This window comes from Pseudophryne corroboree, chromosome 6 (assembly GCF_028390025.1).
Source record: "Pseudophryne corroboree isolate aPseCor3 chromosome 6, aPseCor3.hap2, whole genome shotgun sequence".
In the NCBI taxonomy this organism is placed as follows: Eukaryota; Metazoa; Chordata; class Amphibia; order Anura; family Myobatrachidae; genus Pseudophryne; species Pseudophryne corroboree.
This window is the reverse complement of record NC_086449.1, coordinates 409,912,514-409,926,778: the sequence shown is the minus strand read 5'-3', so window position 1 is coordinate 409,926,778 and position 14,265 is coordinate 409,912,514. Positions and strand designations below refer to the sequence as shown.

At 46.3% G+C, this 14,265-nt stretch overlaps 1 protein-coding gene across 1 annotated transcript in view; it reads right to left on the bottom strand.

Moving 5' to 3' along the window:
* The window catches only part of ELAPOR2 (endosome-lysosome associated apoptosis and autophagy regulator family member 2), a 181,398-nt gene that overhangs the window by 45,301 nt on the left and 121,832 nt on the right, over positions 1-14,265 (bottom strand). Inside the window, exons 9-11 of the mRNA XM_063926927.1 lie at positions 13,300-13,480; positions 4,291-4,419; positions 1,743-1,833 (exon numbers count right to left, since the gene is read on the bottom strand). Coding sequence (XP_063782997.1) covers positions 1,743-1,833; positions 4,291-4,419; positions 13,300-13,480 — 401 coding nt within the window. The remainder of the gene's footprint in view (positions 1-1,742; positions 1,834-4,290; positions 4,420-13,299; positions 13,481-14,265) is intronic.

Here is a 14,265-nt window from a genome sequence, read left to right as displayed (position 1 = left end):
AATACATGATGATGATGATGATGATGATGATGATGATGATGACTATCAGCCACACTAACCGGTAATTTGTATCTTGACCCCTCTGGCTGATAGTTATTCCTTTTTACGGTTATATATATATATATATATATATATATATATATAGCAGGATGCGTCAAGCATCGCATTTTGCATGCAATGTATTCCGCCAATCTTCGCAAGCATAGCAGCAGGGGGCCAGTTCTTGCCCTTTTGGCACCCCGGGCGGAAAATAGGGACATGGCTTCATACAGGGGGCGTGGTCAGTTATGCTCCCTGTACAGTAGAGTAGCGCCGCTGAAAAAAAAAAAATTAATACTTACTATCCCCGCTCCCGATCGCTGCAGACCTCCGCCGGTGCCGCTCCTCTCCTCGGATCTGGCATAGACAGACACTAGAGGTCAATTATGCCCCCTAGCGTCTGTGTCAGTCTCTCAATGCTGTGCGGTGCGCGATGACGTCCTCTCCACGAAGGGAAACCAGACGCTTAACGTCTAGTTCCCTTCACAGCGGGGAACCAGCGGGATCAGCGACGGACACAGCGGGAACCAGCGGGATCAGCGACGGACACAGCGGGCAGCACAGCAGTAGCGGATCTTGCCATGGTGTGGCGCCCTCCGGATGGCGCCGGCGCCTTCTGGAAGGCGGCGCCCCGGGCAAAAGTCCTGCTTGCCCATGTCAAGATCCGCTACTGCATAGCGGTACATTTACTAACGCTGAATGCTTGAAGAAAATCACAAAGGACGGCTCTCCTGATAGAAGCTGTCCTTTGAGATAATAGGACTTTTGTGTTTATGACCCGGGAGTCCTATCTATGTATGTGGTTGCTGACGCATGCAATGTGAGAAGGTGCTGGGAGGGATGCGGTTGGGTCCCTCTCAGGGGAAAACGCAAAAAGAAGCCCATCGGCTTCTATTGGGTAATGCCATCTAAAATTGGTGTTACCCACCGGGTCCAAGCTTCAGAATGTATTGCATTCCGGAGCTTGGTGCATATGTGAAAAGCAGCCAAACTCCCATACGTATTGCGGCATAGTTCAAACGTGCCTGGCTGTGACCGGTAGCAGCTGGCATTCAATCCCTAGACTTCAATGGGTCACACATAGTCGCAGGCACACGTGTCGCGCTTTCGCTGCCAACAATGAGCATGGCTACATCTGTATGTAAGTTCTGTATGCAGATGTATCCAAATCTAACTGAGGACCTCTGAGTCCATAACTTAGCTACTTAATTAGGTTCTTGCAAACCACATCCACAAACCACAAACTCCTCTGCACGCGTGTCCCAATCCATTCTGTTCCCATGGGCGTTTCTGAATGGTTACAGGTGAGGGTGACTAACAGCCATGGGTGTGTCATTGTCAATGACAGCGTGTAAAGACGCAGTTGCACTGACACTGGCATCCATGTTCACTTGGACATTTTGCGCTGGCAATACGTAAGTGCAATGTCTGATGGTGCATCGATAGTGTGGTTGTCTCAATATGACATCCATCAGCCACAGCATTAGCATAAAGACTATATAAACTGCCCCCACCTCGCAGCTGCCCCTACTTTTGGAGAAAATAATAGTAACAACTTCCTATAAATAATCTACCTTCACATAAGAGTGCATTTCAGTGATATATCATCCTATAAGTGTTCACTATAGAAATATATTTTGATGTGCAACATACACATAACAAAAAATATAGAGATAGAGTTGTAATAAAGAATTGTAACTTACTTAAATCCTGGGATATGCATATTTAAGAGAAGGTAATCATTGTCTGAGCCCCCAGACCCACTCTGAACAAGATCTCCTGCAACTTCCCAACCTGCAGAAAATATATGTGAATGTAAATGTATGGACAAGAAAATGCACATCTATACAACAAGCTTCTCAGACACATATTAGTATTGTAGTGAAGTTACAGGTAGGTAAATAATGGAACGAATAAGAAACAAAGCAACATAACTGGAAACATTCTAGTAAATGTGTCTAAGCCAAGAGGTGGAAATTTCTGGCTGGGAGAGAGATTAAGGAGTATATTTATTAAGGTGTGAGTTTTTTAGAAGTGGAGATATTACCCATAGTAACCAATCAGATTGCACTTAACATTTATCTAGCTGCTTCTAGAAGGTAATAGCTCGAATCTGATTGGTTGCTATGGCCAACTTCTCCACTTCTAAAAAACTCACACCTTAGTAAATATACCCCTAAAGGCCAGGAGTAAAGCAGGGGGCAGAATTAAGTGTGGCAAAAGGCAGTGTGCTTGGGAGACAGTGGACATTTTAGTGTTGTTAACAGTGATTTATATTTGATGGGAAATGTGACTCTAAATATAGGGCTGAATGAAAATATGGTGTTTTGGATGCCAAAGAGTGATAATGACATCACCAAAACTCATGGTGATATACTGGCCCTTGAGGTCTATGCTAGTATATTAACTTTTTGAAATAGTAGTTGTAAAGGACAAAGTGCCTAATAGTACCCACCCCTCCAGATCTATCCAGGCTACTGGCAGTCACACATGGAGTCTGCCCATTGTTTTCCTATGCTGATACTGCCACCTACGGTCACTCTGATCTGCTGTCTCATGGACCTCATCATGTACCATGTACTTTCGTCCCACTGACAGTTATGTTTGGACTCTACTCCTAGCGTTTGCAACCACCCATTTTGCGTTCATCTCTTCTAGGCGTGACCTATTCTATCCAGGTAATCCTACGTATTGCGGCCAAGACAGCTTCCTCGTCTGGCACCTTTTGTGGGTGAAATATACAACCCATGGAAGTTTTTACCCAAAATGCCTGCTCTAGGTTTTATTTTTAGTTATGTATTACTTAATCTTTTGTACTATTGGGGCTATTCAGAGTTTTTAGCAAACCAAAAAAAGCACACTAATGGGCAAAACCATGCTACACTGCAGGCGGGGCAGACGTAATATGTGCAGAGAGATTAGATTGCTTAAGCACAGCTGACTTAATTAAAACCTCAGTCAGTTTGATTATATCATCTGTGCACAAGCAGGGATATCCCTAAAACCTGGACTGTTGGGGTACTTTTGAGGACCGCATTCAGGGGCCACTCTTCTACTATTTTGAATTTTATGTGGCAGAAACTATAAATATACTATACTGGTTGATCAGCGACTCTTATGAGAATTTAACATGTATTTACACATTTAGAAGCTGCCTGATTTTGAACATTAAGCATCAACCAAATTGCTTTTTCCTACTTGGACTCTAATGTTAGATATATGTCTATATATAATACCCATACCTCCCAACATAACCCTCTCCAGGAGGGACAGAAAACTCTGCTCCTGCACTTCCCTCTTACTATATGATTGCCATCACCTGTGGTGAAACACCTTTCTTATCCATTAACCTGTTCAACACAGGTGCCAGCAATCATAAATGAAGACAAAAGTCCAGAAGCAGAGCATTTTGTCCCTCCTGGAGAGGGTCATGTTGGGAGGTATGAATACCTAATACCCCTTTCACATCGCACAAATAACCCGGTACCGACACGGCATATTGCCGTGTCGAACCGGGTCAGTGTGCGATGTGAAAGCACACTGGCCGATTTAGCGGGTCGCCTGACCCGGTAAATCAACCCGGTAAAAAAGAAGGGTTTTACCCGGGTTGATTACCGGGTCAGGTGCAGTGTGAATGGGAGCCGTGTCGATGCGACACGGTTCCCATTCACAAGATAGGGAGAGGCGGCGCTGGAGATGAGCTCATCTCCCGACGCCGCCTCCACCCCCGCCCCTGCTGCTGCTGCGCGCTCCGTTGTTATGGCAACCGACCCGGTATATTGCCGGGTCGGAAAGCCAGCAGCGGAGTGCAAATGCCGGATCCCATCCGGTAAGTACACGTTTGTCTTACCGGGTAGGATCCGGCATTTGCAGTCTGAATGCAGCATAAGTAACCTACAGTATAAAGGTGATAGATCTTAAAAAGTCAAATTGATATTCTGTGTTATTTTGTTTTATTTGTATAGCTGGTACAAATACAGCTTGTTTAAAAAATATCAACAGGTGTTAAACAATTCTTTCTTTTACAATTTTAGCAAACAGTGCTGTTGCTTCTTGCCTAAAAAATAAAAAGGATTCTCCAGCAGGGGGAGACATTATACCAGAAATGATGCCCAGACCTTGATCTCCCTGGCTATTCTCCAGCTGTTCATAGCAGATAATAATGCTCAGAACTGCCTAATCTACCTTCATTGATAAGTGATAAACTATTCCTAACTAATATAAAAAGTTAGTCTCTCAGCTGCGGCTTACCATTCATTCCATCACACTTGGAATTTCCCACATTAAAGCAGGAAGTCTTCATGTTGCCTGGGAGGATGTTCCACCACTTATACTCATAGCCTAGGATGGGCTCTGTTCCAGCAGGACACTGCTTACACTCTGTACGGAAAATAAAGAAAACCATGGAAAAGAGTAACAAAAGTTGCAGATCTGCTGTGTAAAATAAACCTACTTTTGAGCTTAGATCTTAGCATCTGTAGTGAGAGTGACATATTTGTTCCTTGCAAATGGACTTCATTTTAATATATACTCAGAGGTGTAATAGATTGGACTTGTACTTTTTGCACTTTATGGGCCCAATTCCGATGTGGTTGGAGGTGCACCCTGTGTGCGCAAAGTACCAATTATCGGTACTTTGCGCATGCGCAGGAACCGAACCCTACCGAACTTCACATCTCGAGCCCGGATCCAAGCCAGGCTCAAATTTTCCCTCTTGACTCGGAAAGCCGAACGCGGCAAAACATCATCATCCCGCTGTCGGATTCTCGCTGGATTTGGATTCCATGTAAGAAGCAGCGCGTCCCCGCCATTTTCAATCCAGTCTCGGAGAGTGTATAGAGAGGATGTGTCCTCAGTGTTCAGTGTCTGTGTGTTGGGGCTGGAAAGTGTGGTGGCAAGTGTTGTACTGCTCAGTCCAGTCCAGTGTAGTCACTCAGTGTATTGTGCTGCATCAATCCAGGCAGTCACAGTGTTGGTGTTCTCTGCTGCCATATATCCAGTGTAGCTGTAAAGTGGTGCTGTGTTGTGCAGACCAGTCCAGTGTAGTCAGTGTATTGTGCTGTATCAGTCCAGGCAGATATATCCAGTGTAGCTGTAAAGTGGTGCTGTGTTGTACAGACCAGTCCAGTATAGTCAGTGTATTGTGCTGTATCAGTCCAGCCATTCACAGTGTTGGTGTTCTCTGTGTTATATGTCCACTGCTGCAGTATAATAATTATAACAACAACGTGTTGTGCTGCATCAGACCAGTGGTAGTGTCCTGTGTCATCAGTAATTCCAGTGACGATATACGCTGCTGCTATATGTCCACTGCCGTTTTTGTTTATATATGTCCATGTGCTGTTTGGGGCCTATATTTTAATCTGCCATTTTGTATGCCACTGCAGTGCCACTCCTAGATGGGCCAGGTGTTTGTGTCGCACACTTGTGTCGCTTAGCTTAGTCATACAGCTACCTCATTGCACCTCTTTTTCTTCTTTGCATCATGTGCTGTTTGGGGCCTATTTTTTAAATCTGCCATCCAGTGTAGCTGTATAAAGTGGTGCTGTGTTGTGCAGACCAGTGGTAGTGTCCTGTGTCATCAGTAATTCCAGTGACGATATACTGTACTCTGCTGCTATATGTCCACTGCTGCAGTATAACAATTATAACAACCTGTTGGGCTGCATCAGACCAGTGGTAGTGTCCTGTGTCATCAGTAATTCCAGTGATGATATACGCTGCTGCTATATGTCCACTGCTGCAGTATAACAATTATAACAACCTGTTGGGCTGCATCATACCAGTGGTAGTGTCCTGTGTCATCAGTAATTCCAGTGCCGATATACGCTGCTGCTATATGTCCACTGCTGCAGTATAACAATTATAACAACCTGTTGGGCTGCATCATACCAGTGGTAGTGTCCTGTGTCATCAGTAATTCCAGTGACGATATACGCTGCTGCTACTGTATATGTCCACTGCTGCAGTATAACAATTATAACAACCTGTTGGGCTGCCTCAGACCAGTGGTAGTGTCCTGTGTCATCAGTAATTCCAGTGACGATATACGCTGCTGCTACTGTATATGTCCACTGCTGCAGTATAATAATTATAACAACCTGTTGGGCTGCCTCAGACCAGTGGTAGTGTCCTGTGTCATCAGTAATTCCAGTGACGATATACGCTGCTGCTATATGTCCACTGCTGCAGTATAACAATTATAACAACCTGTTGGGCTGCATCATACCAGTGGTAGTGTCCTGTGTCATCAGTAATTCCAGTGACGATATACGCTGCTGCTACTGTATATGTCCACTGCTGCAGTATAACAATTATAACAACCTGTTGGGCTGCCTCAGACCAGTGGTAGTGTCCTGTGTCATCAGTAATTCCAGTGACGATATACGCTGCTGCTACTGTATATGTCCACTGCTGCAGTATAATAATTATAACAACCTGTTGGGCTGCCTCAGACCAGTGGTAGTGTCCTGTGTCATCAGTAATTCCAGTGACGATATACGCTGCTGCTACTGTATATGTCCACTGCTGCAGTATAACAATTATAACAACCTGTTGGGCTGCCTCAGACCAGTGGTAGTGTCCTGTGTCATCAGTAATTCCAGTGACGATATACGCTGCTGCTACTGTATATGTCCACTGCTGCAGTATAACAATTATAACAACCTGTTGGGCTGCATCAGACCAGTGGTAGTGTCCTGTGTCATCAGTAATTCCAGTGACGATATACGCTGCTGCTATATGTCCACTGCTGCAGTATAATAATTATAACAACAACGTGTTGTGCTGCATCAGACCAGTGGTAGTGTCCTGTGTCATCAGTAATTCCAGTGACGATATACGCTGCTGCTATATGTCCACTGCCGTTTGTTTATATATGTCCATGTGCTGTTTGGGGCCTATTTTTTAATCTGCCATCCTGTATGCCACTGCAGTGCCACTCCTAGGTGGGCCAGGTGTTTGTGCCGCACACTTGTGTCGCTTAGCTTAGTCATACAGCTACCTCATTGCACCTCTTTTTCTTCTTTGCATCATGTGCTGTTTTGGGCCTATTTTTTAAATCTGCCATCCTGTCTGTAACTGCAGTTCCACTCCTAGTTGGGCCAGGTGTTTGTGCCGCACACTTATGTCGCTTAGCTTGGCCATCCAGGTACCTAATTGCACCTATTTCTCTGACGTCCTAAGTGGATGCTGGGGACTCCGTCAGGACCATGGGGGAATAGCGGCTCCGCAGGAGACAGGGCACAAAAGTAAAAGCTTTAGGATCAGGTGGTGTGCACTGGCTCCTCCCCCTCTGACCCTCCTCCAAGCCTCAGTTAGGTTTTTGTGCCCGGCCGAGAAGGGTGCAATCTAGGTGGCTCTCATAAAGAGCTGCTTAGAGTAAAAGTTTTATTAGGTTTTTTATTTTCAGTGAGTCCTGCTGGCAACAGGCTCACTGCAACGAGGGACTTAGGGGAGAAGAAGTGAACTCACCTGCGTGCAGGATGGATTGGCTTCTTAGGCTACTGGACACTAGCTCCAGAGGGACGATCACAGGTACAGCCTGGATGGGTCACCGGAGCCGCGCCGCCAACCCCCTTGCAGATGCTGAAGAGAGAAGAGGTCCAGAAATCGGCGGCTGAAGACTTCTCAGTCTTCATGAGGTAGCGCACAGCACTGCAGCTGTGCGCCATTGCTCTCAGCACACTTCACACCAACGGTCACTGAGGGTGCAGGGCGCTGGGGGGGGCGCCCTGGGCAGCAATGAAAGTACCTATACTGGCTAAAAATACATCACATATAGCCTCTGGGGCTATATGGATGTATTTAACCCCTGCCAGGTTGTCAGAAAAACGGGAGAAGAAGCCCGCCGAAAAGGGGGCGGGGCCTATTCTCCTCAGCACACAGCGCCATTTTCCCTCACAGAACTGCTGGAGGGAAGGCTCCCAGGCTCTCCCCTGCACTGCACTACAGAAACAGGGTTAAAACAGAGAGGGGGGGCACTTATTTGGCGATATGATTATATATTAAGATGCTATAAGGGAAAACACTTATATAAAGGTTGTCCCTGTATAATTATAGCGTTTTGGTGTGTGCTGGCAAACTCTCCCTCTGTCTCCCCAAAGGGCTAGTGGGGTCCTGTCCTCTATCAGAGCATTCCCTGTGTGTGTGCTGTGTGTCGGTACGTGTGTGTCGACATGTATGAGGACGATGTTGGTGAGGAGGCGGAGCAATTGCCTGTAATGGTGATGTCACTCTCTAGGGAGTCGACACCGGAATGGATGGCTTATTTAGGGAATTACGTGATAATGTCAACACGCTGCAAGGTCGGTTGACGACATGAGACGGCCGGCAAACAAATTAGTACCTGTCCAGGCGTCTCAAACACCGCCAGGGGCTTTAAAACGCCCATTTACCTCAGTCGGTCGACACAGACACAGACACGGACACTGACTCCAGTGTCGACGGTGAAGAAACAAACGTATTTTCCTTTAGGGCCACACGTTACATGTTAAGGGCAATGAAGGAGGTGTTACATATTTCTGATACTACAAGTACCACAAAAAAGGGTATTATGTGGGGTGTGAAAAAACTACCTGTAGTTTTTCCTGAATCAGATAAATTAAATGAAGGCGCTCACACGCTTATCACAAGTGGCGTTACCGTCTCCAGATATGGCCGCCCTCAAGGAGCCAGCTGATAGGAGGCTGGAAAATATCCTAAAAAGTATATACACACATATTGGTGTTATACTGCGACCAGCGATCGCCTCAGCCTGGATGTGCAGCGCTGGGGTGGCTTGGTCGGATTCCCTGACTGAAAATATTGATACCCTTGACAGGGACAGTATTTTATTGACTATAGAGCATTTAAAGGATGCATTTCTATATATGCGAGATGCACAGAGGGATATTTGCACTCTGGCATCAAGAGTAAGTGCGATGTCCATATCTGCCAGAAGATGTTTATGGACACGACAGTGGTCAGGTGATGCAGATTCCAAACGGCACATGGAAGTATTGCCGTATAAAGGGGAGGAGTTATTTGGGGTCGGTCCATCGGACCTGGTGGCCACGGCAACAGCTGGAAAATCCATTTTTTTTACCCCAAGTCACATCTCAGCAGAAAAAGACACCGTCTTTTCAGCCTCAGTCCTTTCGTCCCCATAAGGGCAAGCGGGCAAAAGGCCAGTCATATCTGCCCAGGGATAGAGGAAAGGGAAGAAGACTGCAGCAGGCAGCCCATTCCCAGGAACAGAAGCCCTCCACCGCTTCTACCAAGTCCTCAGCATGACGCTGGGGCCGTACAAGCGGACTCAGGTGCGGTGGGGGGTCGTCTCAAGAGTTTCAGCACGCAGTGGGCTCACTCGCAAGTGGACCCCTGGAGCCTACAAGTAGTATCCCAGGGGTACAGATTGGAAATTCGAGACGTCTCCCCCTCGCAGGTTCCTGAAGTCTGCTTTACCAACGTCTCCCTCCGACAGGGAGGCAGTATTGGAAACAATTCACAAGCTGTATTCCCAGCAGGTGATAATCAAAGTACCCCTCCTACAACAAGGAAAGGGGTATTATTCCACACTATATTGTGGTACTGAAGCCAGACGGCTCGGTGAGACCTATTCTAAATCCGAAATATTTGAACACTTACATACAAAGGTTCAAATCAAGATGGAGTCACTCAGAGCAGTGATAGCGAACCAGGAAGAAGGGGACTATATGGTGTCCCTGGACATCAGGGATGCTTACCTCCATGTCCCAATTTGCCCTTCTCACCAAGGGTACCTCAGGTTCGTGGTACAGAACTGTCACTATCAGTTTCAGACGCTGCCGTTTGGATTGTCCACGGCACCCCGGGTCTTTACCAAGGTAATGACCGAAATGATGATTCTTCTTCAAAGAAAATGGACGATCTCCTGATAAGGGCAAGGTCCAGAGAACAGTTGGAGGTCGGAGTAGCACTATCTCAAGTAGTTCTACGACAGCACGGGTGGATTCTAAATATTCCAAAATCGCAGCTGTTTCCGACGACACGTCTGCTGTTCCTAGGGATGATTCTGGACACAGTCCAGAAAAGGGTGTTTCTCCCGGAGAAGAAAGCCAGGGAGTTATCCGAGCTAGTCAGGAACCTCCTAAAACCAGGAAAAGTGTCAGTGCATCATTGCACAAGGGTCCTGGGAAAAATGGTGGCTTCTTACGAAGCGATTCCATTCGGCAGATTTCACGCAAGAACTTTTCAGTGGGATCTGCTGGAAAAATGGTCCGGATCGCATCTTCAGATGCATCAGCGGATAACCCTGTCTCCAAGGACAAGGGTGTTTCTTCTGCGGTGGCTGCAGAGTGCTCATCTATTAAAGGGCCGCAGATTCGGCATTCAGGACTGGGTCCTGGTGACCACGGATGCCAGCCTGAGAGGCTGGGGAGCAGTCACACAGGGAAAAAATTTCCAGGGAGTGTGATATAGTCTGGAGACTTCTCTCCACATAAATATACTGGAGCTAAGGGCAATTTACAATGCTCTAAGCTTAGCAAGACCTCTGCTTCAAGGTCAGCCGGTATTGATCCAGTGGGACAACATCACGGCAGTCGCCCACGTAAACAGACAGGGCGGCACAAGAAGCAGGAGGGCAATGGCAGAAACTGCAAGGATTCTTCGCTGGGCGGAAAATCATGTGATAACACTGTCAGCAGTGTTCATTCCGGGAGTGGACAACTGGGAAGCAGACTTCCTCAGCAGGCACGACCTCCACCCGGGAGAGTGGGGACTTCATCGGGAAGTCTTCCACATGATTGTGAACCGTTGGGAAAGACCAAAGGTGGACATGATGGCGTCCCGCCTGAACAAAAAACTGGACAGGTATTGCGCCAGGTCAAGAGACCCTCAGGCAATAGCTGTGGACGTTCTGGTAACACCGTGGGTGTACCAGTCGGTGTATGTGTTCCCTCCTCTGCTTCTCATACCCAAGGTACTGAGAATTATAAGACGTAGAGGAGTAAGAACTATACTCGTGGCTCCGGATTGGCCAAGAAGGACTTGGTACCCGGAACTTCAAGAAATGCTCACAGAGGACTCATGGCCTCTGCCGCTAAGAAGGGACTTGCTTCAGCAAGTACCATGTCTGTTCCAAGACTTACCGCGGCTGCGTTTGACGGCATGGCGGTGGAACGCCGGATCCTAAGGGAAAAAGGCATTCCGGAAGAGGTCATTCCTACCCTGGTCAAAGCCAGGAAGGAGGTGACCGCACAACATTATCACCACATGTGGCGAAAATATGTTGCGTGGTGTGAGGCCAGGAAGGCCCCACGAAGAAATTTCAACTCGGTCGATTCCTGCATTTCCTGCAAACAGGAGTGTCTATGGGCCTCAAATTGGGGTCCATTAGGGTTCAAATTTCAGCCCTGTCAATTTTCTTCCAGAAAAGATTGGCTTCAGTTCCTGAAGTCCAGAAGTTTGTCAAGGGAGTACTGCATATACAACCCCCTTTTGTGCCTCCAGTGGCACTGTGGGATCTCAACGTAGTTCTGGGATTCCTCAAATCACATTGGTTTAAACCGCTCAAATCTGTGGATTTGAAATATCTCACATGGAAAGTGACCATGCTGTTGGCCCTGGCCTCGGCCAGGCGAGTGTCAGAATTGGCGGCTTTGTCTCACAAAGCCCATATCTGATTGTCCATTCGGACAGGGCAGAGCTGCGGACTCGTCCCCAGTTTCTCCCTAAGGTGGTGTCAGCGTTTCACCTGCACCAGCTTATTGTGGTACCTGCGGCTACTAGGGACTTGGAGGACTCCAAGTTGCTGGATGTTGTCAGGGCCCTGAAAATATAGGTTCCAGGACGGCTGGAGTCAGGAAAACTGACTTGCTGTTATCCTGTAGGCACCCAAAAAACTGGGTGCTCTTGCTTCTAAGCAGACGATTGCTAGTTGGATGTGTAGTACAATTCAGCTTGCACATTCTGTGGCAGGCCTGCCACAGCCAAAATATGTAAATGCCCATTCCACAAGGAAGGTGGGCTCATCTTGGGCGGCTGCCCGAGGGTCTCGGCTTTACAACTTTGCCGAGCTGCTACTTGGTCAGGGGCACACCCTGGCTGAGGAGGACCTGGAGTTCTCTCATTCGGTGCTGCAGAGTCATCCGCACTCTCCCGCCCGTTTGGGAGCTTTGGTATAATCCCCATGGTCCTGACGGAGTCCCCAGCATCCACTTAGGACGTCAGAGAAAATAAGAATTTACTTACCGATAATTCTATTTCTCGTAGTCCGTAGTGGATGCTGGGCGCCCATCCCAAGTGCGGATTGTCTGCAATACTTGTACATAGTTATTGTTACAAAAATCGGGTTATTATTGTTGTGAGCCATCTTTTCAGAGGCTCCGCTGTTATCATGCTGTTAACTGGGTTCAGATCACAGGTTGTACAGTGTGATTGGTGTGGCTGGTATGAGTCTTACCCGGGATTCAAAATCCTTCCTTATTGTGTACGCTCGTCCGGGCACAGTATCCTAACTGAGGCTTGGAGGAGGGTCATAGGGGGAGGAGCCAGTGCACACCACCTGATCCTAAAGCTTTTACTTTTGTGCCCTGTCTCCTGCGGAGCCGCTATTCCCCCATGGTCCTGACGGAGTCCCCAGCATCCACTACGGACTACGAGAAATAGAATTATCGGTAAGTAAATTCTTATTTTTTCTTCTTTGCATCATGTGCTGTTTGGGGACTAGTTTTTGAATAGTGCCATCGTGTCTGCAACTGCAATGCCACTCCTAGATGGGCCAGGTGTTTGTGCCGCACACTTGTGTCGCTTAGCTTAGTCATACAGCCACCTCGGTGCAACTTTTAGGCCTAAAAACAATATTGTGAGGTATTCAGTGTTCAGAATAGACTGGAAATGAGTGGAAATGATTGTTATTGAGGTTAATAATACTGTGGGAGCAATATTACCCCCAAATTCTGTGATTTTAGCTGTTTTTATGGGGGGGGTTCAAAAATCATCCAGATCCAAAACCAAAACACGAAAGGATGGTTTTGGCAAAACCTAGCCAAAACCAAAACACGAAAATGGAATTAGAACCAAAACCAAAACACAAAACACGAAAAGTGCCCGCCGCACATCTCTACATTTAAGGTCAACATTCATTATACCAACATTCGTCACGTGGACATAGAATGTCAACAAACTATCCCTGGTGGTCTAGCAGTGACTTACGTGATCCCCACACCAGCGGCAGCTTCTAGGTCTAGGTTCTACGTCTTTTTTGGCCAATTTCACTAAGCACCTTAATCCGCTTACCCTGTATTCCATCAGAAAATGTACCAAATGGACAGGGAGAACAGGCAGATGTTCCATTGCTGTAAAAGCCTGGATTGCAGGGTGGACAGTTTTCCTTCTGCCCAGATGCTGGAAGCTGGATAGCATTGGGCAGGTCTTGTCTGCAAATCTTCGGTTCAATCCATTTATACAAGATCTGTGTCTAAATGAGAGATACAGAAAAAAATACATATATATGTTATACATGTTATGTTATACAATTATATTAAATTATATTTTTACCAGTGAAGCATTGTTTATAAGATTCAATTATTTATTCTGTTGTAGTTATTATTATTATTATTATTATTATTATTATTATTACATTTAAAGCACGTGAGTTGCATTAATCACCTGTGTCAAAGTAAACACAATAAAAAGTTATAATACTGAATCTTCTTAATAACACACAATACAGCCTGAAGTACAAGCAATTATGTTTGAGCTCCAAATATATTTGTGCTACAATCACCCAGAACCTTTAGTAATCTACATTATGAAATAATAGGCAACAGAAACAAGGATAAGCAGAAAGCTTTGAAAATAGCATGTCATTTTATATTTACTGCAAAACACAAGAGTAACAAACACAAAGAATGCACAACATAACTGCAATATAAATATATTACAAATATATTTGTATACTAAACCGCTTTAGTACATGAGACTTTGCAGTGATTCATACTATGGCCCTCATTCTGAGTTGTTCGCTCGCTAGCCGCTTTTCGCAGCAGTGCACACGCTAAGCCGCCGCCCTCTGGGAGTGTATCTTAGCTTAGCAGAATTGCGAACGAAGTATTCGCAATATTGCGAAAAGATTTTTCTTTGCAGTTTCTGAGTAGCTCGAGACTTACTCTTCCACTGCGATCAGTTCAGTGCTTGTCGTTCCTTGTTTGACGTCACAAACACACCCAGCGTTCGCCCAGACACTCCCCCGTTTCTCCAGCC